The sequence below is a fragment of the Phaseolus vulgaris genome, chromosome 1, assembly GCF_000499845.2.
Source record: "Phaseolus vulgaris cultivar G19833 chromosome 1, P. vulgaris v2.0, whole genome shotgun sequence".
In the NCBI taxonomy this organism is placed as follows: domain Eukaryota; kingdom Viridiplantae; phylum Streptophyta; class Magnoliopsida; order Fabales; family Fabaceae; genus Phaseolus; species Phaseolus vulgaris.
In genome coordinates, this window is record NC_023759.2 from 46,837,369 (window position 1) to 46,859,569 (window position 22,201).

At 32.7% G+C, this 22,201-nt stretch overlaps 2 protein-coding genes across 2 annotated transcripts; both read right to left on the bottom strand.

Annotated features, from left to right (window-relative positions):
- Positions 1-2,465: 2,465 nt before the first annotated feature.
- On the bottom strand, positions 2,466-5,816 carry LOC137814781 (uncharacterized). The gene is made up of 3 exons (XM_068617684.1): positions 5,522-5,816; positions 5,033-5,439; positions 2,466-3,960 (listed from the first exon to the last, which is right to left on the bottom strand). The coding sequence occupies exons 1-3, from the start codon at positions 5,585-5,587 to the stop codon at positions 2,679-2,681; spliced, it is 1,755 nt and encodes a 584-aa protein (XP_068473785.1). The 5' UTR covers positions 5,588-5,816; the 3' UTR covers positions 2,466-2,678.
- Positions 5,817-15,206: 9,390 nt separating this feature from the next.
- On the bottom strand, positions 15,207-20,321 carry LOC137814782 (probable beta-D-xylosidase 2). Its single transcript, XM_068617685.1, has 7 exons — positions 19,748-20,321; positions 17,522-17,800; positions 17,238-17,407; positions 17,069-17,166; positions 16,617-16,967; positions 16,116-16,529; positions 15,207-16,035 (listed from the first exon to the last, which is right to left on the bottom strand). Exons 1-7 carry the CDS (start codon positions 20,153-20,155, stop codon positions 15,428-15,430), a joined length of 2,328 nt encoding a protein of 775 aa, XP_068473786.1. The 5' UTR covers positions 20,156-20,321; the 3' UTR covers positions 15,207-15,427.
- Between the last annotated feature and the right edge of the window lie 1,880 nt (positions 20,322-22,201).

Sequence of the window (22,201 nt, forward strand, 5' to 3'; positions counted from 1 at the left end):
TTTCACTAATATTTAACATTTTTCTTCGTATACTAGTACTCAATCTCTTTTGTAATAACTCACTTTTTAACGAGACATTAGTATTCTTAAAACACATATTTAATTTAATCAAAATTTAAAATAAAATGAAGATTCTAAATGACTAAGTATAGTTGACACCATAAAATTGGAAACTCAAAATTTCCATTATCACAATATTTAATATTAAGTATATATAATAATGAATATTAAGTGTAAGTCAATCTTATAAAATCAATTTATAATGGAAGGTTTACAATCACTTATAACATACTTTCACGCTATGTTAGACTGTCAATTTGTGTGTGGTTGATTAAAATTTGCAATCATTTATATATTATTAAATATTTTTATTTTTAGTTGATATAATACTTTAAATATATTTTTTAATTTGCATATAATATTATATAAGTAAATTTTATAAGATTGAATTAGAAGATATGATAAATAAGAACACACAAATTAAAATGTGCACGTAATTCATGATACAGGGAGAATGTATTAAGCATGCAGCGTCTCATACACCCATATTTTGAAAAACCTGTTTCTATAACCTGCATCTGAAATGAATATTAATCTTAACCTATTATATCCACTCTGTAGAACCCATGATTTATAAGGGTTGACCTCACTCACAAAAATGCATTGGTATTCTTTAATTTACTGAGTGCAGAATGAGAAAGCAAGTGATATTAGATTTGGGGTTAGGGTGGATTTGGTTACACAGGTTCTGAATAACTCACAGAATTTCCAAGTAAAACTCACTTAGATCGCGAGTTGTGTATGTAGGATTTAAAAAACTGCATGCAAAATTTTACCAAAGAATGTAAACTCGCACCTATGTGAGTTACGATGCGAAACTTTTGTTCAATGTCTAACTTTTACAAAACAAAACTACTTTAAATGTGGAATCGAAGTCATCCACATATTAAAATGTATATTAAAACGTGATGACAAACAAGACATGATAGGTGCACATGTATTTTATAATTCGGCGGTGAAACCTCGTCTTCAAATATCTAATCGAATCCATTTATGTTTCCCTCAGCATTCTTCTAACCTTAATTCAAAAATTTATAAATATTTGAGTAAATTATGCTATATATTCTAAAATTTTATTAAATTACACCCTAATTTTTTTCATTATTACTGGAAAAAACATGTGTATTCACATTTTTACTAGATTAAATTATATATAATTTTAGTCATTTTATAGTTTTATTATTTTTATGAATAATTAATTAAATATTATATAATTACACATATATATATATATATATATAATTTTGTAAAAAAAAATATTAAAAAATTATATAGCTGTTATTTTTTAAAATAGAAATTATTTATTTATTTTAAAATTAAGAAAAGTTTTTCAATTATTTATTTTATTAAATAATAAATTATATTTTATTTTATTTATTAAAGAGTAAAATTATCCAATTAAAAATAAAATTAAATATTATATTTTTTAGACAACTTGTTTTCATTTTGTAGATATAGGTTTTTTATATAAATAATTATTTTAAAAAGTTTAGAAAAAAGGTTACTCAATGCATAAAATAGTAAGAATTTGTGTATATCAAATTTATTATTAATGTAATTGTTCTCCAATTGGATTGGAACTAAGAGAATGATTCGAACCACTATTCGGTCGGTCGATCTGTACCTTACTCCTTCTTCTCAGTTGAACTCCCACGCTCTCGTTCTCCCACTCCTTCTCTTGCAAGTTCCAAACTCGAATGATACTTGCAAAAGGTACTCCGACGTTCAAGTCAGACTTCAATAGTCAGTAGTTAGAATTAAATAATTGTAACAACTATTATTAAATCAATATATAAAATAAAAATATTAATAAAAAATAGATATATTTAATTTTTCATTCATTTTTTATTTTTATAATTTAATGTAAGCAATTTTTTTTCTTTTTTTTTCGTCCCTCTCATTTTTTTTATTTTTTAATTCGAACAACGCATTTTAATAGTAGGAGCGGTGATATCTTGAAAAATATAAAGGAAAAAAATAACCAATTAACAACTTAGAGGAATATTAATATATGTTATTTAAATGGTTATCAAATGAATGTACTTTTTTTTTTGGGTGAGTGTGAAATTATCATTTTCTTTAACAGTAGTGTAATTTTAGGATACAAATAACTAATACACTTTGCCTCTTCACTCTAGGCGTTTGAGACATGAGGGCCGTCGGATCTTAATCCACCATGCAGGACTAACGATTTAGAGGGGAATCTAAATAAACCTGAACAATTATGATCTCACTGGAGATTTCCTATAACATATGATGACAAGGTGAGATACACATCTCACCATCAACCAAAAAAAAACAGAATCAGAATCACTTAGGTTGTTTCTTGCCAGGTCTATAAGGAACTCCAATAAACCAAAATCAGAATCACTTATATAAGAAATCAGAGAGGAAGAGACCAAAGATCCAAGAATAGAGTCTGCATTCAGTACTCATAATCTGTACATCACATAGAGATAATAAAAAGATGACTAATAAAAGAAAAAAAGGAATAGGTAAAATTTTCCGAGAGTCTAAACATATTGATTTTGCTTTGCATAATTTGTACATCACACAGTCAACGAACCAACCAGAGATTACCATCTCCAACATCCCCCCACCAAACATTTCCATTTCAATCAACAGCTCAACGCTTCATACTTCACTGGCATGGACCGATTAAACCCCACCTGAGAAAGCAAGTTCCCCACCACCGCAATGTCACGGCAGAAAACGCCCTGAAACATCGCCGGATTCACAGTAGAAGAACACACCATGGACCTATTTTCAGACATTTGAGCAATATTATTATTGTTATTATCATTATCATTATTATTATTATTATTATTCTCCTCACTGCTCCGGGTACACTCAACCTTGCTGAACGACTCAGGTTCATCGGCTTTTTCTTTCTGCAGTTGAATAGCCAGGAAAGCAGCCTTCTTTCTCTGCTTCTCAGCAGCTTCCTCATCCATGATGTTACTCATCACATTAGTGTAACCCTTCTGAACCAATCTATACAACAACAAAGATGACATCTTCGCCCTCTCTTTAACCGACTCAACATCACGCTCATCCGCAAGCTCACACCTTTCGATGAACCCTGTTGCCTTATCAGGCTTGTGCCGCAAGGAAAGCAACAAGTGAGCCCTCTCCAACTCCGACCGGGAACAACCTCGTCGGACACCAATCAAAGCATAGTAATCAACGTTCCCTGTTTCTCCAGATGCTAGCTTCTGTTTCAGTTCTTGAATTTTAATAGTGAGGGTGCAGAGTTTCCCAGGAATTTCCCTATAACGCACGTTGTGGCGCTTCCACGCAGGACCGGGAAGCTTGCGGTCTCGTAAAATTGAATTGTAGAGAAGCTTCAAGTGTTCGAGGTCGTGAAGAGAATCGGGTAAACAACGAATGTTTTCGAAGAGTGAAGCTCTGATTTCGAGTGCTTGAATGCTAGTGGGGTCCAAAGCAAGTGTGCGGTTACAATCCGCAATTGATTCTGCGATTCTACCGGCGGAACGGTACGCGGAGGCGCGGAGGATGTAGCATTCGACAAGGAAGCTCTGCGGTGCGCTACGCCGGCCGTCCACAATTTTCGAGAAGTGGCGGATGGCTTCTGAGTAGAGCCCGGCATCGAGGGCGGCCAGTGCGGCGGCGCGTCGCCGGAGCAGGAACTTTATGTGGCCGAGGAGTTGGGTCACGCTCTCGGAATCCGCCGCAAGAAGAGTTCGCGGTGGAGTTGTAGGTGGCGCATTTGCGGCGTCGGTGGAGAATTGGATGTTCGTAACATTGAAGCTGTCTTGTGACCAGCACACACTCTCGCGCCGGAGTGTAGCGCTTGCAAGACGTTTCCCCGTTTGAAGAAGAACCATTGCATCCTCCATTAGGCCTAGGTGGCAGCATGCTTCACCCAATACCAAGTATCTGTTTGAAAATTCCACATTCACTTAATTAATCTCACTCAAATAATAATAATGCTAACATATATAACCGTAATGCTTAATTTAAAGATTAGTTCTTTACATTACATATGGTATATGTTTCAAATAATAATTTCATCAGTTGATTTTCTATTTTTGACTCTAGGTTATATGTGAACTCATATTATTTAAAACATTTAATCATCACTCAAACCGTTCTTCTTAAAGTGTTAATTCGAGTTTTTTTTTTAAAAGAAAAGAAATATAATAAATCTTCTTTATTTTACTTTTTTATTTTTTTATGTATATATAAATTAATTAAAAATAAGATAAAAGGTAATATGTAATTAATATTACAATGAAATAGAAAAAATGACACTAAAAAGAAGAATTGGATGAATAGATTTGTGACTAGAGTGGAATAGGGTGTCAGGAAAATAGATAAAAAAGATGACAGAGCATGAGCAATGAACCTAAACAGGTCTACCCGAGACCAGAAATTTAAGTCACATTATTTATTCACGCCAACCGAGATTACATTTTAACGTAACAAAGCTCTCCGTTAGCATGAAATCTTGAAAACATGAAATTCTATCTCTTAATTTTGAAATATAGGAATGTAAGGGAAAAAATGAAAAGAAAAGTACAATTTCGTAACGGGAACTGCGTTTATTTTGTTTTCTCTTAACCATAAGAAGAAGGTTGTGGTTTTTGAGTTAATAGCAGAGAAGACAATGTACAATATACACGTCTGGTGTAGGTCATAAATGTTAAAAAAAACCATAGCAGTAAATATTTATATTTTTTTTTTATCGTGCGTTGAATTACAACCTGCGTTGCGTGTATGGGTGACAGCAGGGAGCATTTACTGAAACCCGTTTAAAGTAGTTATTTCCATCTGATCTCAAACTCAAATAAAAGGCATTAACTATGATTAATTAATTAAATAAAGCTCCCCGCAACGAAGAAACTCCCTTTTTTAAAACCTGTAAAAACTCCAGGGCAAAGCAAAACCAATGAAACAAAATAATGCAAGAGTGTCAGTGAGAGAAAATAAAAGGAAATAATGAAATTACCTCCACTGCCCTTCCTTCTCGCAGGTTTTATACAGCCCTGCCATGACCTTCTTCTTGAGGTCGGAAACAGAGAAACATTTAAAGCTCTGATCCCGCTCCGACGACTCAGAGGAAGAGAGAAGCTTCACTCCCTCTCTCGAAAGCTGTTGCGAAGAGGTGTCGGAGGAAACAGAGGAGGAGGATGAGTCATCGTTGATTCTGAGGCTCGGAATGTAGTCCTGAAGCATATCCGCAACCTCCTTGAAGCGGCGCAAATAGAGGAGAGCCCTGGCTCTGAGCTCAAGCGCGTGGTCGAGCCTGGGAGAAATGGCCAGAGCCGCATCTAGAAGATTGAGAGCCGAAGCAATCTCCCTCTGATCTTGCGTGGCTATAAGACTCCGAGCGTCTTTAATGTATTTCTCAACAATCTTGAGAAGGAAAAGAGTTGTTAAGGTGTGATGTGAAAGATTTGCAATGAAACCGAAATCGTAAACCGAAGCGATACCTTACCTTTCGATTGGTAAGCCACCAATGCCTTTTGTCTGTGGTGGATAGAGTGTGAGTAGTAATGGCCATTTTTGGAGCTAATCTGTTGAATGTTGGAGCATGGAAGTGTATTGTTGTCCCTTCTTCTCCCACCTCCCTCCTAATGAAATTGTGAAAGGGAGAGAATATAGATGGGGAGGTAGAGAGAAGAGAAGAGAAGAGAAGAGAAGAGAAAGAGTGTTTGAGTGTGGGAGAAAGAATAAAAGCAGGGAATAGAAAGGTGGAAGAAGTGTAGGGTTTTTTTATATGGGTTTCGTGTAGATGTGGTTATAAGGTGAAAGCAGGAGGGGGAAACTGAAAATTTGACAGAATTGACCCTCGTGGAAACCTTTCATCCTTCTAATTCATAGCTGGCATTGCCAACACACCCTGGACTCTCTCTCTCACACACGCCCCCACACACATGACCTATATACGTATGTATGTATACTAGTATTTATTTATGATTCGGTACCTGACTCAGCCGGTGACTGCATTATTGTAACTAGATATATCCGGTCACTCATCACGGGTCCTCGGTTTCAAGTTTCAACCACCAAGGAAAGATAACTGCAGCCAAATGTCCCAAAAGTAAGCAAAGCTTCCAAGCACAGGTTATCTTGGCTATTTATTTCTCCTACCCAACCAATTCAATCACGGATTTACCCTTCTATACGTTGACCTTATGCCATTTCCTTCACCCCTCCCTGAATTCATCATATTTTCCTTTTTCTTTTCTTATCATTCTTTTCAAACAAACAAATGTTACCATCGCTCATTTTTTATTCTGTCGCTTTTGCGTAACGCACCCATGATTGACTCAATGAGAATTGTGAACAAAGAGGCCAAAAAATAGTAGCTCCACATGTGAGCTTCCAGGGTAATTGATCCATCAAACAAACACACTCTCTCAATTTCTAATGTAAAACAAACCGTGATATTGGGGATATTGGGGATGGGGACAACCACTGTATCACAAAGGTACTTACTACATGCACAAATAATCACTAATCAACGATTTACCTTCACATTGTTCACAAATTCATAATCTTGTACTCTTGAGACAGTTCTGCACTAATGTATATACATACATCCTCTATTTTTTGTTAGTATTTTTTACTTATTGCATGAAAAAAAAATGACATGGTAGCTCCTACCCTGATTAAGCACACCTTTTTTTTCTCTCTACTTTGGCATTGAATGATCATTATGACTTTGTAACTTTTCAAGTTGCAATTATCATAGTGAGAGAGACAGGCCATCCATAATTTGGCCATTACCATAATTTGACAAGTAGATATTACAGGTACACAGGGGGATATCATGAATCAACACCATTTTTTAGTTCTTATTATGATAAATAATAATTTAATTCTTAAATATGTTAGACACTATCTATTTAGTTCTTAAAATAAGTTGTATTATTAAAATTTATGAGACTATTTTTTAGGATTTAGTTATTTTGAAGAAGATGGGTGGTGGTGTTGTTGTTTGATGTTTGTTTGGTTGAGGAAGGAGAGGCATGGATGATATGATAAAAAGGAGAAAGGGTTGAAATAAGAAGTGAGGGGATGAATTAGTAAAAAAAGGAGGAGCATATTTATGGGGAGTGAGAAAGGGAGTGTTGTCTCGTAAGACACAGGAATCATGCTTTTTCTTTTTGGAGGGTTGGTTCGCTTTTTATTTGAGCCACATTGATTAATGAATGCACATGAATTGGGATTAGATGGCAAGATGGGTTTGTCTTAAAGCCTCTCCAACTTACCTTTCCGTCGCCCCCACAATCCCATTATAACTAATGCTGCACTACAATTTCATACTGCCATGTCTCTCCTCCTTCACCCACTGTTATATACTCACCAGATAAACCCAAGTCTTCTTCTTTCTGGACCAGGCCTATCATACTCTGTCACTTTGAGTCTTTCATATAATAATAATAATAATTCTCTACTCTGCTGTAACATGATCAATGATTTCACTCCCTCTATATAAAAATATGCACATTCCTTTTTTCCAATCATAATGAAGAAAATTTATCTCCAAATAATTGCACTTGGATTTCCTTTATGTCCTGGAAATTCTTTATTCATGTTGAAGCACATGAGTCTGATTTGGGCATGCCAAAACCCACCACTAATGGATCATGTGAACTGTGACCCTTCCTCCGGAAAGAAAAAAGGACAGTGCTCACTGCTGCACTACTCGTAAATTATTATCATTATTATTGACGAAGAGAGCTACGATTACTTTCTTTCTAAACACATGGTAAAATGGGTCTCAACATGAGATGTTCTCTGAATGCATTTCAGTTTTGTAAATTCCTAGCGTTAGACTTGTCCAAATGTCGAGAAGGTGGGTGGTGACAACTTTCACTTTCCTTTGTCTTTTTTGTTCTTGTTTGCTTCTAGTTATGCTATGGAAACGTGGATTCAAAAGTGAAAAAAACTTTGTATTTATATCTGTTCATCATCGATGAGATACCAAAATTAATTTTGCCATAAAAGTTAATTTTCACATTATATCGTTAATGAGAAGAAAAGAGAAAAAAATTATTGTGAAATATAAAAATGTGTGTTGTAGTAATTCCAATAACCAATACCCAGATTCTAGCAGTGAGTACATGTTGTGTGGATTAAACCCAAGATGTTAATTAGTCTGAAATTGTTCTTTGTTTTTTTATGTTGAGATTTTGTTATTGAGTAGTATAACAACCTAAGCACCATTTGTATTGGCTGTGTTGTGTTGGAAGCATGATATATTGGGACCATTTGAGCCCCTCAAAGGGTCTACAAAGTTTGGTTTCTTCCATACACATGGCTGCCATTCTGCTATACGCAAGAAGAAGAGCTTAGGGACCCTTCATTTTGATGGTGACCATCTATTTAATTTATTGCTAATTCGGTAGGAATCATGAATGGAAAGAAATTAAGATGTCCCAATTGTTTTATGTGATACACCCCCCTTAAGCCCTTATAACACAAAAGTAATTTCATGCACTATACTTATCACTTTAATTGGTGGGTGCTATTCAATACTTGCTTTCTCTGCATCTCCTCATGTCCCTCTTGTTCCTCCATTGCATGGCCATAGCTTCTTAATTCCATCTTCAGTGGGAGAGCCATTATTATTTCAAATTTCTTAATCCCATCTATGTTTGTTTGTATGTGTGTATGAATGAAAATGGGGTCATGAATTATTGGAAGGAGCTTTTTAAAGAACAGGGTAGCAAGCTCATTTAAGTTTAACTCTGAGACCAACACATGCAATGTCTAAGGTTTCTTATGCTAATAAAAACACTGCTTCTGCAAAGTGGCATCTATATCACTACCCAACACAGAAAATAGGCCCTTTTTATTAGACATTGTTTGATTGTTGTGCCCATAATTTATAATTGGACTTATCTTCATTCCGTTATCATTTTCCTCCTACTATTTGCCAATTATTAGTTTCCCCTTTTATTTCAATGCGTTTTCTTTGGGGTTCTATAATATACCTCTCTCAAGTTCTTATCTCACTTTTCTTCATCACATGTTTTGAACACCTAATACGTATATGGCTGAGAGAAGCTAGTTGATAAGGTATATATGGTCCTACAATTTGTCTTTCAACTACTTATCTTCTCCTTTCATCACTTTTCTAATTCGAAAGTGGTTAAAGAAGTGTAGTATATACGCCACCCTGTTATACGTTACTGTTTTTGAGTTTGATCAGTTCCAACTAATAAACAGGTCTTATAACAAATAAAAAGTTCCAACAAAATAAGATTCTAAATTAAAATTAAGAATAACTTAGTCTCCTAAAAACTATTAATGCTTAGATAATATTAATGTCTTTTATTAAATATCTTCATTACATTAAAATGTATATGATAAGTATTTCATTCAATTTCAAATTCCATTTTGATATTTAACTAGTGTGTTAGCATGAAAGTACTAATAAGTGTGATTAGAACTATAGCAAAATAAATAAGACTGTTTTTCTAATTACAATTTTTCCTACATTGTCTTTCTAATATATATATATATATATATATATATATATATATATATATATATATATATATATATATATATATATATATTACATGAATATATTTAGGGAACAGTATATTTTATTATTATGTTTTTAATTCCTAAATATAATGCTATATGTTAATACTATTATACAATATTCGTCACTATATTAGATTAATATAAAAAAATTACTTATATAATTAAGTAAAAGTAATTGACAAGTCAACTTGTAATAGATACCTTGGTTACTAGATGTAAACTAATTAATTGATTATATTAGAAGTGTTTGGTATAATGAGTAGATAAGTTAATTGACAAATGTAAAATTCATAAAACAACATAATTATATAAGTTTTAATATATATATATATAAATATAACTTGTGTTTTTTAGATAAAAATATATTTTATGTAATTATAATGTTTTTTAATAATGAAATTATTATTATACTTTTTAGTGTTTTTATCAATGACTTAAGGGTTGTATATTTTTTTTATTCGATAAGTCATGTTATTGAAACTAAATGATCTACGGAGTATTAATTAAATTAAATTTTTATTTATTTAGAATTTTTATTTTATTTTTTAATTTAAATTATTGGTACATTGAGTATTTTTTTTACAACATGTGTAATAAAACATTGATTACTTCAATTTGTAATATTAAATCTTTTTAATTTGAACTACATGAAAAATTAAAAAACAATCCAATAAAAATAGTATAATAATTAAAATAAAATTTAATATCTTTTCAATTATATTTTTATCTTATAAAGGATTTATTCTCTATAAAATTTAAAGTAATAATAGATTGAAATAAAAAAAATATTAAAATGTAAAAAAATAGTGAGAAAATAAAATTAAACAAGCTACAAGTTATTAAAGTAGTTTGTAACTTATAAAATGGCTACTTTAAGATACACCATCCAACATTTTTATAAAGGTCAAGCTAACTTACAAACTAGTTAAATAAGCTTATAATATTTATTTTTTTGGTTTTATCAAACATATCTATTTTTTCTCTCTTAAAATGTAGTCAAATTATTTTATTTTTTAATTCTTGAAAAACATAATTATAGTAATTAAAGAAATTATAATACATGTTTTAGTTAAAATAGCTATTTTTAAAAAAAAAATTAATGTAACTTTAACATTTTAAACAATTTTATATTTCATTTTTATTTATCTAGAAATAATACATATACTTTTTAGAATAAAAATTATAAATCACATTTTTATATGTTATATATTAATTTTACAAAAGTATAGATGATAGTTTTCTTTTGTATAGGTCGACAGAGAAAATTATTAATGATGGGTCCAAGGATACAACAATGTCTTCTTTTTTTTTCTTTTATATATATTGCAATGATAGTAGGGGACCATTTTCTGTTAATAATGGGAATCTAAAATGGTTGTAGTACCTAATTGCGGCTATTTTAGTACTATGTAATTAGAATCTCTCGTTACTTCTTCTTGCCATGCCATGATTACAACTAATTCAGTTTTAGTTCTAACAATCGCCAAACATTCCTCTTATTAATTAGCTTACAAACTATATAACTGAACTACTTAATTGTTGCATCGCTTCACCAAACCCCCAATAATAATCAAAATCGATGAATATTGTAGATAAAAATGTTGATTATAAGTATCAATAATATATATATATATATATATATATTACTTAATCTTTTATTAGGAACTTGGAGAGTCAGATGTCTGGTCTTCAATTAGCATTACACAACAAGTTTGAGACATATGGAGAGTGCATGACTCTGTCATGGCGATAAAATCTTATTGGAATTTTTTAAAGTTTTTCTCATCAACAAAACTTCTACCTAGTTAAAACTAATGTTCTGCTAGAAATTGACGAGAGTCAGACGTTTGTTCTTCATTTAACATTGTGCAACAAGTTGGAGATAGATGGAGAATACACAACTCTGTCATGGCAATAAAGCTTTATTGGAATTCTTCAAGGTGTTCATCATCAAAAATTATATCTAGTGAAAATTAGAAGACCAAGTGATAGGTTACCTAGACGGTCTGGTGGCCTCTCGGTGTAAACCAGTATCCACGTCAAATTATAGGTTAAGAGCGACGGGGTCATAAAGCATAGTTAAATGTTTATTGGGGCTGCCTTAATCCTTCTGACAAAGTAAGACCCAATAAAATAGTATTGATAAGAGAGGACCCTCAAGATAAAATGTAATGTTATTTTGAACTCTGAACTAGACCACTTAAATTGACTTGATCTAACTTGAGCGTTAGAATATCTATACAGGTACCTCACCCGACTGGACATTAAAACAAACGATCAAAATTAAAAAAATGACAAAAATTATTCAATAGTTCGATCTCGAAAAAATTATAAGAACTACTTAAATATGTAAATTAGTCATCATACTTTAATTCTTAAGAAGATTTTAATTCTTAATTAAAACTACTTTTGAAAACAGTTATTTTAATATCTCAATCATCGTGATTTGAAGGTTTAGTCTCGATTAGACTTTTGAAGATGATTATGCTCCCATGTCTTTTAAGTTGATGTTATATATCTACAGATTTATATTTTGCTTTTGATTCTGAGTTGTTGGCAGTGTTAGGTTGGTTACGAAATCTATCAAAACGTGTAAATTATAGTATTTTTCTTATTGGTAACTCTATTTTGATTATAATCAAGTAACTCTAAAACTAATCTCGATCACTTAGTTGTGGTGTGGCAACAACTAATATTACTCCTTCTATTTCTTGGTAATGAATGTCCACTTCTTGGAGTATGTTACTGACAAAATAAATTGGTTTTTATCATCTTCAACTTCTTTTATCAAAACTATAATTAAATTATTTTTAAAAGTATCGATAAAAGGGACAAATGGGGTAAAGTTTGTATACCGCACAAAATAATTATTTTTTTAGAAACTGGTGAGTCTCAATAAGAAAGTAATTTAACTTTTGACTTTTTATATATTTTTTTAAATTGGTTGGATTTCTCATATTAATAACCCTTGAACTTTCATCCTATGTTAATGTAACTACTTCTTTGATAAGGAATCATAACATCTTGTTTTTGTTCACATACTTCAATAACTCTTTCTTGATCATGGTAAATATTGTAGGATCAAAATCTAAATAATCAAATTGATTATTATAGGTTGATAACATCGATTACTATTTTTGAGCAAGGAGAATATTATTCAGAAATAATTGTTGTTTGAATTTTTACTATGAGAATTTTATTTGCAAAACTGTTGCGAACTTTTTTTCTTTTCTTTTTGATTCATTTCTTGGATTCGATTTCCTTGACTTAAACGTGTAAGGTAACTCAAGATTTGACCTTTGTCATGTTCTTTATCTTCTTTATATTAGTGATTAGTGTGGAGTCTTTTATGATGATTTCAATAAATATCATTAAAATTTGACCAAGTACTATAACGTTTAAATACATTTAAAATATTTTCAAAATTTTCTTGCATGTTGCTTTATATTAAAAAAGTCATATATATATATATATATATATATATATATATATATATATATATATAATTAACCTACAAGAATAAGTAGGATATTAATCATAAGAAACATCGAAAACATGTTATTTATAAATATCTCATGACCAAATTAAATTATTTAAAATGAATGATATGGCTCTTGCAGACTTATTAAGTCAAGTCAAGTGAATACATTTTAATAATTTTAAACTTATTTCTATATGTTTGAGTTTCAGATTAAATAAAAGTAGATAAATTAAGTACTACCTAAGAAATACTTATATTTTATGAATTTAAATAGTTGATATTAGTGAAAAACATTTCCCTAGATTTACCAAAATTATAAGGATAAAAGTTTGTTTGACGTTTTAATAATAAAAAATAATTTTTTTTCTTACAATTGTAATATGATACAAAATACTCAACCTATCAATTCTTTATATTATAATAAAGGATGATAATACTTTAACACCACATTCAATAAAATACATACATTTCACATTCTAACAAATTATTATTTTAATTATATTTATTTTATTTTTAATTAAAAATATAATTATATTAATATAATTGATTGTCAAACATGTATTATTTTATATTTGGGTGTCAAAAGAAACTTTTCCTATAATAAAATAAAAATAAAAAAATTATGTGAAATGAATGAAACTGATTCAAATATCATTAATTTAATCATAACGAGGAAAAAAAAATGTTGTGCTCTAACCCATATTTTATATTAAGATAAGAAGATGAGGCTTTGAAACGGAGGCACTAAATGATTTGATGAGAATGTTAATTAGTGGATTTTTTTATTTATGGTATTTTGTGAGTGAAATAAGAGAGAAGCCCTTCTCCTTTGGGATAGGGTGAGAAGGAAGGGACAGAGTTATCCTTTATCCGTATCTCCCAATAATTGGAAACATGGAGGCCAAAAGTAGGCGTCAACATTTGTACTGCTGTGCTGTGCTGTGCTGTGAGTTGTACACTTCTTCTCTACACATTGCTTTCTTTCTTTCTTTTCAATTTTACTGTCTTTTCTCATTCTCCTTAGAACAGTACATAACAGTGCCATGCCATGGCTTTCTACTTTGCTCTTTCCCACTTTGCTTCCTCTCCCCTCCCTCAATTCATTCCTTTTGCTTACCACAAACAACCATGTTCCTACTTCAATAACAGATACTTCAATTCAAAAAAATTATTTGATTTTGATGGTATGCGAAAAAATTTCAAACCAATAACAGTCTTAATAATTTCATGAGTCAAATAATCTGTTGACACTAGAAATCTGTTAGAAGAATAATAAATAAATTGTTATATATAATAGTATGAAACATGAATCTGATTAGGGTGTTGAGCACTGAGGCTTCTCAAATTTGAAACATGAATCTGAGATTCACAAATTTGAAACATATGGGGACAGTGATGTTTTGGTATGGTTGGTTTCTGAGAGCTCATCAACCATTCTTGTGGATGCAGCACATTCGATCTAACCATGTCAACACCAATGCCACATTTCCAGTTCCCAAAGCCGTCTTTTGTTTTTATTTTCTCCTTTTCTGTTGGCTATGTTTTGTTGGCCCAACAAACATGCCATGCCAGCTTCGCTCATCAAGTGCAACATTATTGTTCCACGTGATTTTGCCTTCTTATCCACTCTCTTTCTATCTGAGTCACATAATTAAGCATTCACAATCTCTTCTATCTCATAATTATTATATTGATACTTGAAGTTTGGATTTAAGGTAAAAGCTGGTGAATCTCAAAAAATCCCTCGAATTGTAAACTGTTATACCTGAAGAACCAAAAATACTTTTACATATTAAGAAGTTTAAAAAAATATTTTTTATTAAGTATTATCTATTTTTAAATCATCAATATTCCCCTGTTAGCATCTGCTAATTACAAAAGCAATGAACCCCCGAACATTCTATATATGTTTTAAATTTTGTTGGTTGAATTCAGAAACTTGAGCAGAATAAGCGTAGCCACAAAGCCACACCAGATGTATAGCATGTCAGCATTCTTTATTTCTTTAGAATTCGATTGTATATGAAATCAACATTTTTTTTAGAAATGTTTATGGATTGTGAACCCAATCTTATTATTAGCAAAGAGGGGGAAATTACGGTTACAATGAGAAAACTATCTTATGACCAATCTCCTCTCGAAAATGGAACGAATCCTATCACGTTTTTTGACTGTGATAGATGAATAAAATCTAACACGTATTGTCTTGAATCCATGTTTATCAACAGTTTGTCTGTGAATAATGGCTCCTTAGAGGCAAGGTTTGTAATTGAAAGCTAAAGCTTGAAATAGTAATGTATGTACGTGGCATGAAGTGGAGTGAAGGGCACAGAGATAGTGAGTAGATGGCCCAAAAGATCAGGATTTGATAATCCCGAGTGCTGCAGCTTGAAGTGAGACGGAGTGTTTAACATCACCGATGTTAAAACTGTGTAGCCCCAATGGGATTCTTCTGATCCCAGATTTATCCACTACACTTAGGAGCTTGCACACGTGAATATGGATTCCAACTCGGTGTTGAGCCTTGGCAGGAACATGGACTTTGTCGAAGGCCACAAGTTGCTTCTCCAGTGCCCAATGCCCAGCAGCTGCAGGTGGAGCAGAGAACACTAGCAACGTGTGCGTGCAATCTCTGGACCCCACGTTTTTAACGTCCACCTGGAGGGTGATGAAGAGGTTGTCACACCGCGCATGCGTCACTCTAATTGCCCTGTTGGAAATGTCGGTGGCATTGGAACGCCGGTGACCGTTCAGGGGAACTGACACCACTGTGGGAGCACTTGCTAGTGTATGAATAAAGTGAGTGTAAGTTAAACCGTGCCCAAATGGATACACCACTTCACCCGTGTAGAATCTGTACGTTCTTCCTGGATACCCTGCTGATTTACTTGCTCGCATTGCCATCTTTGTCATTGGCAACTTTCTCAGATACTCTTGTGGGTACCATGTCATAGGAAGCTTTCCCCCTGATACCAAAACATACATATTTACATTCCACAAAATCATCACAAATGCTAGTAACACGTCCTACGATAACCACACAAACCTGGGCTAGATGTTCCAAACAGTATATCTGCAATGGCGGCACCACCAGCTTGGCCCGGATAACCGGCCCAGAGAATACCCACGATTCGAGGGTTATTCTTCGCAAAAGTGATATCAACAGGCCCGCCAGACATTAGGACCAAAATGGTTGGTCCCTTTGAGGCAGCTGCAACTTTTGAAACAAGGTCTTGTTGACGCCCAGGCAAAAGCAAGTGAGTCCTGTCCACTGTCTCAGCTTCGATGGACTGGTCCAAGCCCATAACTAAAACGGTTGCATCCGCTTGACGGGCTGCGTTTATAGCAGACCCGAAAAGGTTATCATTCTTACACGCTACATTTTCACAACCCAACTGATGAACAGTCCGCGCATATCTTCCTATTCCTTGTAAGGGGCTGGTGTATCCACAAGCAATACCTATTAGAAACGCAGTGAGAGAAATTAGGCAAATTTAGTTTGACTTGGGGACACATTGGACTAAGCATTTTCCCATGGCAAATTTACCAGCATAGTTTCCAATCATTGTAACATCGGCTTTGGCATTGGGCCCAATGACAGCCACAGTTTGATGAGGATGTTGGGAGAGAGGCAAAACAGGACCAGTGTTCTTAAGAAGCACAATTCCTTGTCTTGCAGCTTCAAGAGCGAGCTCTTGATGGGCCGGTTTGCACACATCTTTTGGGCCCAATTTTCCATACTCTTGGGCCGATGGCTCTCCATCAAACATCCCTAACCTCATTTGGACGGTTAGTGTATTGACCAAAGCCCCGTCCACGTCAGCTTGGCTTAGCAAGCCCTTTGTTACAGCATCCTGCGTGTGGACGGCTAGGAAAGGACCACAGTCTAAATCCAAACCTGTGACATGGCAAAAAAAAGAAAATTTATGTTTTGATTTTGGCTAGTAATAATAGTGAAGGAATGAAAAGATGAATAGGTTGGAAAATGGAGTGACTAGCCTGCTTTAATGGCATCTGCAGCAGCTTCTTCTGGCGTGGATGCATAATGTTGATTACTATAAAACACTCCAACGGAGTCACAGTCTGATACAATGTAGCTGGGCACAGAAAGGCAAAGGAATGAGTATGAACAATTGAAAGTATGAAAAGAGTATTTAAGTAGGCTTACCCGTCAAGTTGCCACAGGCCACGAAGTGTATTCTTGAGGAGGTTGGGGTCCGCACAAGTAGGAACTCCATTCACTTGATTGTAAGAACACATCACACTCGCTACTCTCCCTTCGCTCACACACATCCTGAATGGCACATCGAATGTATCCTCTATGTCCTGCTTACTTACCTGCGCATAATATCCCATAATCAACTTCAAAAACCAAACTAACTCATCTCCTATCATTACTCAATCAACCCTACCATTATCAATTATTAATAATTCTAATTAAATAAAGGGCACCTGTGCATTAAAGTGGAATCGATCCACGCCGTTCCAATTATCGAGGTCGTAAGCCGTGAAGTGTTTGCAACAAGCAGCGACCTTCAACCGGTTACCATGGGTTCCCTGTAGTCCTCTAACGTAACTAACGGCATATGTACCGGCTAGCACAGGGTCCTCACCGGGAGTTTCCTGTCCCCGGCCCCACCTTGGGTCCCTGAAAATGTTAATGTTTGGGCTCCAGTAGGTGAGCCCTGCAACTCCACCGTTGTACATGGCCCTTGCCTCATCAGACACAACCTGCACATTAACCCCTACACTTCAAACTAAAATTAAACTGCATCATATAAGTTTTTTTTTTTTTTTTATCTTTGTTCTTCATCCTCATATTTGGAAGATTGGGTATGTCATTATTATCTTCAAGTGGCTTAGTAGAGGGGGACACTGAACAGCCAAACAGGTCCCCAGACAAATGATATGCAAGTTGAAGCCAACCAATCATCCATCACCAAAATTAAATTGAATATTTTTTAGGAAAAGATATTAACTAATCATTATTTCGTTGGAACCTTATTATTTTATTAATTAAATGGGACATATCTTCGGTCTAATCAGGAACAATAATCATATTTTTTTTAATAAAAACTAGATGCAAGTGAATCTCATTCTTCTTTTATAAATTTCAATCCCGACTATCTTTTATGTTGTTATTTTAGATTAAACTACTTCAAATTAAAAAAGAAGTTATATTAATAAAACAGAGAAACATATTAATTACAATGATATTTTTTAAAATAAATTTAATATATGTTTATTGTCATTACTTAAATTTAATATTTTTAGTAATTAATGATTTGAAAAAAATCAACTTTTTATAAAACTATTTCAAGTGGATATGAACTATAATGATTTCAATAAAAAAATTAAAGTAATTCTTAATATCACTAATTAAATAAATTAAATTATTCAATAAATACAAAATTATTAGAAGAATCTTCTTACTAAGAGTCACTCTATTCCATGTTTTACATTGACTAAAACTTTCATCATACAAAAAGTTTGTATAAGAATTGATTCACTTTTTAATATATTAAAATTTATCTTAAATAGGTTTATTGGATTTATGTTATTTCTCAACATATCCTAACAAACCAATATAAGTTATATAATTAAAAATAAATCTAATGTACTAGAATAAGTTAGCTTAATTTCATTTCATATATCAGTTATAATAAACTAATCAGAAGATAATGCAGTAGAATTTGCAAAGATTCTTGGGAGTTTTTTTTCTCTAGTCCGTGAGTGAAAAGTGAAGGAGCAACATAAATTAAATGAATGGCTCCCTCGCCGTGCACAATGCACGCTGTTCCATAATTCTGTGCAAACCCAGCAAGCCCCACTCTCCCTACATTATTTATATACTTATATTTTTTTTCTTTTTATTTTAATTAAGTAAAAAAAATAAATGAAAAAAAATCTTTTCTTTTTATGATACAAAATTTTAAATTTAAGATCTTATTATATTACAAGCATATTATGTACACCCCCTCTTACGTTTAATTGCTACTACTGCTACTACACTTGAGACTCCATAATCACTCTCTCTCACGCACGTGACTGTACACAGTATTTTTTAATGATACTTTTTTTATCAAAACTAAATTAATCTTAATAGTCTAGACGGTAGGAAGAAATGTTAACACCAATCTCTAATTTTAAATATAGAATAGTAATTAGCTTTTAAAGTTTATACATAGCCATGGATACAAAATAATTAATTTATGCAGAACAAAAAAAAATTGTGGAATTTCTCGTGTATGGTAGCTGAATATTAAGTATTCGGCGCGCCCAGGTCAGAGAACAGGAGTAAAAAGTGAAAGTAAGAGTAGCATGATGACAACACAACTTGACTGAATCTTACAAAAAAATAAGAAGAAAAAACAAAGCGTGAGCAAAAGAAAAGTCAAGCACTTGAACTGGGGATGACATATGAAAATGATTTTAATGCAATTTATGTTGTGACCTATATTTTATTGTCACTTTATTACCACACACAAACAAGATAAGAGAGCCAATGTTGCCAACTAAAAATCTGATAGCATGTGATAAATTTGTTTTAGTGTTATTTTTTTGTGTTGTGTGGTGTCAGTGCATGCAAATTACATTCATAATTAATATCGATTTTCATTTCTCAAACTTATGACACTTAATTATAATAATTGTAAAATTTATGGAAAAAAATCTGACCCGTCCGATTGACTCCCAGAGAGAAGCATTGAAGGAAGCAGCGGTTGTGATGACTTGGGGGAAGCTAGTTGCGCCGGGGAACTGTGCATTAAACTTGACTCCGGGACCCACATTTGAAACGCCGTGGAGTGCCTCCGACCACCACTCGTAGCCTTTCATCCCCAGCCGCGGAACCGCCGCGGCATTGTTCACCAGAAGCCTAACCTTCTCCTCAAGTGTCAACCTTCCGATCAGGTCCTTCACCCTCTCCGTTATCGCCACCGAGACCTTGCAAAACGGTAAGTTTTTTGTGACGGCATTTTTAGGGTCGCAGGCGAATGCGTCACGTGCCTCACACGTGTGGCGGACCAGAAAGAAGAGGAGGAAGACAGCGACGAGGGATGAGAAGGTTGAAGACATTTGGAGCATAAAGAAAATAAAGGTGAGTGAGGGTTGGCATGTTAAAGAATGGAGTGAACATTATATAACACAACACAATAGCTCTGTGCGCGCGTGAGAGAGAGAGAGAGAAATTGCAAACGACAGTGTAGGATGATAATGACGACGTAATAGAGAGGCCAAGCTAGTAGATGGCTCCTTTAATATGATGATTGGATTTTCCACTATATCATCTTTTACTTAGAGTATTACACTCACTAATATTATTATTATTATTTTATTATTATTGCATCAAACAACTTTTTGTTTGCTGGTGAGATCAATAATGTTTATGACTTACCAAAGATACATATATCACTCTCTGTTCATCATTTAACATATTAACAACCACCCAAAATTCACCTGTGATTTTGAAGGACAACCATGGTATAAAGGAAAGAGTTACTTCTATATCACATACTCATATACTATCTTCATCTTCTTCTTTCTTTACTTACACCAATTACTTAATGTACTGATTCACTCTTTTATCCTTTTTAGGGTAAAAAATTTTATACAGATTTATTGGACAAATATAATTTATCTTATAAGGAAAAAGCAGGCTTAGTTTGTATAAATAATTCCATTTTATAAAATGATTTGATTTTCAAATATATGTTATATATATTGGCTGTAAGAATTATTGTTGAGTTTGAATTGATTTATAAGTGTGTTAAGTGGAAATTTGAATTATTGTTATAATGTAAATAGGGTTGAAATTGGGTCAAATTTTGTTATGAGAAGTCTACTACCTATTTCATATCTTATGTATAGGGTTGGACAAATAAATTTAAGTCATTTGCTGAACAAGTTAAGAATATTTGAAAAGCGGTATTTAGTTGAAAGATAAAAGATTTAGGTTCTGTGAAGACCGTTCAAGCTAGACCTAAAAAATAGCTATACCAGATAAATAAATTTGACTAATTTTATAAATGGAAACATAGTTAAGCTTAACTAATTTTTACTGCTAATTAAAACGATAAATTCTATTTTATTCATAACAATCATGACTACATTCTTTTCATTAAAATTTCCGTTATAATGATAAAATGAAAACGGAAATCTTGTTTATTTAATTTATTAGATACATGTGGGATATTTTTAAAGTTTTTTTCTCCTTAGTTAAATTGATGTGATAAACTAAGCTCATACAATTAAATGATGATACACCTTATTATACCAAAAATATTGTTTAGTGCGTCGCAATAAAATTCATAACGAGATATGATGAGATGCATAACTATTTTATTGAGTTATCTATCACACTCTAATATTTAGTTGATCACGCTCGTCAAATTTGTTTGGTAGAAAAACGAACATTTCTCTTACGATAATTTTTTCAAAGATTAGATTTTCAAACTATGTACGTACTCAAATGTTTGGGTGAGCATTAAATTATTTTGTTTTTGGATTATTTAATTTTTTTATCAAACTTTTTTAATCCTTTCATGGGTATAACATAACATCCTAGGATGTCGATCCAACATTTGAGAGAGGGACATCTCTAGTTCTGTTTGCACATAGTTTATATATATTTTTATTAAAGATTTTCATTTTCTCTAAAATAAGAAATAATTTTCGGAGAAAAATATAATGCTGATTTGAAAAAAAAAATAACTACTACTATAATAAATAAATATAAACGATTATTATTTTTAAATTAATAATTATAAAACTGCATTTATTATTTTAAAAATGTGTATTCCTCTAATCAAGAGAGCCAAATTAACATATTAGAAATCAAATAAATAGTATGTATGAACTAATATTTGGTAAGTAGGATCGAATATCTTCGCATTGTAGGTAATATTTTCCATTGCTTGTTTCTTTTTATTGTTTCACACCTGAAAAGCACAGATGAGTAATGTAAGAACAAAAGTGTACTTAATCTGAAAAAAAAAAAAAAAAGAGGAAGCTGCAGTTATCACTTAATGAAGAATGTATAAGGTTTTTCTCTGTCAAATACCCCATATCCAGAAATATTAATTGACATTCTTCCTGCAATCCATGAAATGAATCAAAAGAGTGAGAGACACG

What these genes read in the sequence shown, in the direction of transcription:
- LOC137814782 (XM_068617685.1), bottom strand. Translation starts at nt 20,155, where the DNA reads ATGCTCCAAATGTCTTCAACCTTCTCATCCCTCGTCGCTGTCTTCCTC. An exon ending in TCTGGGAGTCAATCGGACGG is followed by an intron (nt 17,801 to 19,747) that starts GTCAGATTTTTT and finishes GTTAATGTGCAG; the next exon opens with GTTGTGTCTGATGAGGCAAG. An exon ending in TGCAGATGCCATTAAAGCAG is followed by an intron (nt 16,968 to 17,068) that starts GCTAGTCACTCC and finishes GCCATGTCACAG; the next exon opens with GTTTGGATTTAGACTGTGGT.
- LOC137814781 (XM_068617684.1), bottom strand. Translation starts at nt 5,587, where the DNA reads ATGGCCATTACTACTCACACTCTATCCACCACAGACAAAAGGCATTGG. An exon ending in GGTGGCTTACCAATCGAAAG is followed by an intron (nt 5,440 to 5,521) that starts GTAAGGTATCGC and finishes TTCCTTCTCAAG; the next exon opens with ATTGTTGAGAAATACATTAA. An exon ending in GAGAAGGAAGGGCAGTGGAG is followed by an intron (nt 3,961 to 5,032) that starts GTAATTTCATTA and finishes ATTTTCAAACAG; the next exon opens with ATACTTGGTATTGGGTGAAG.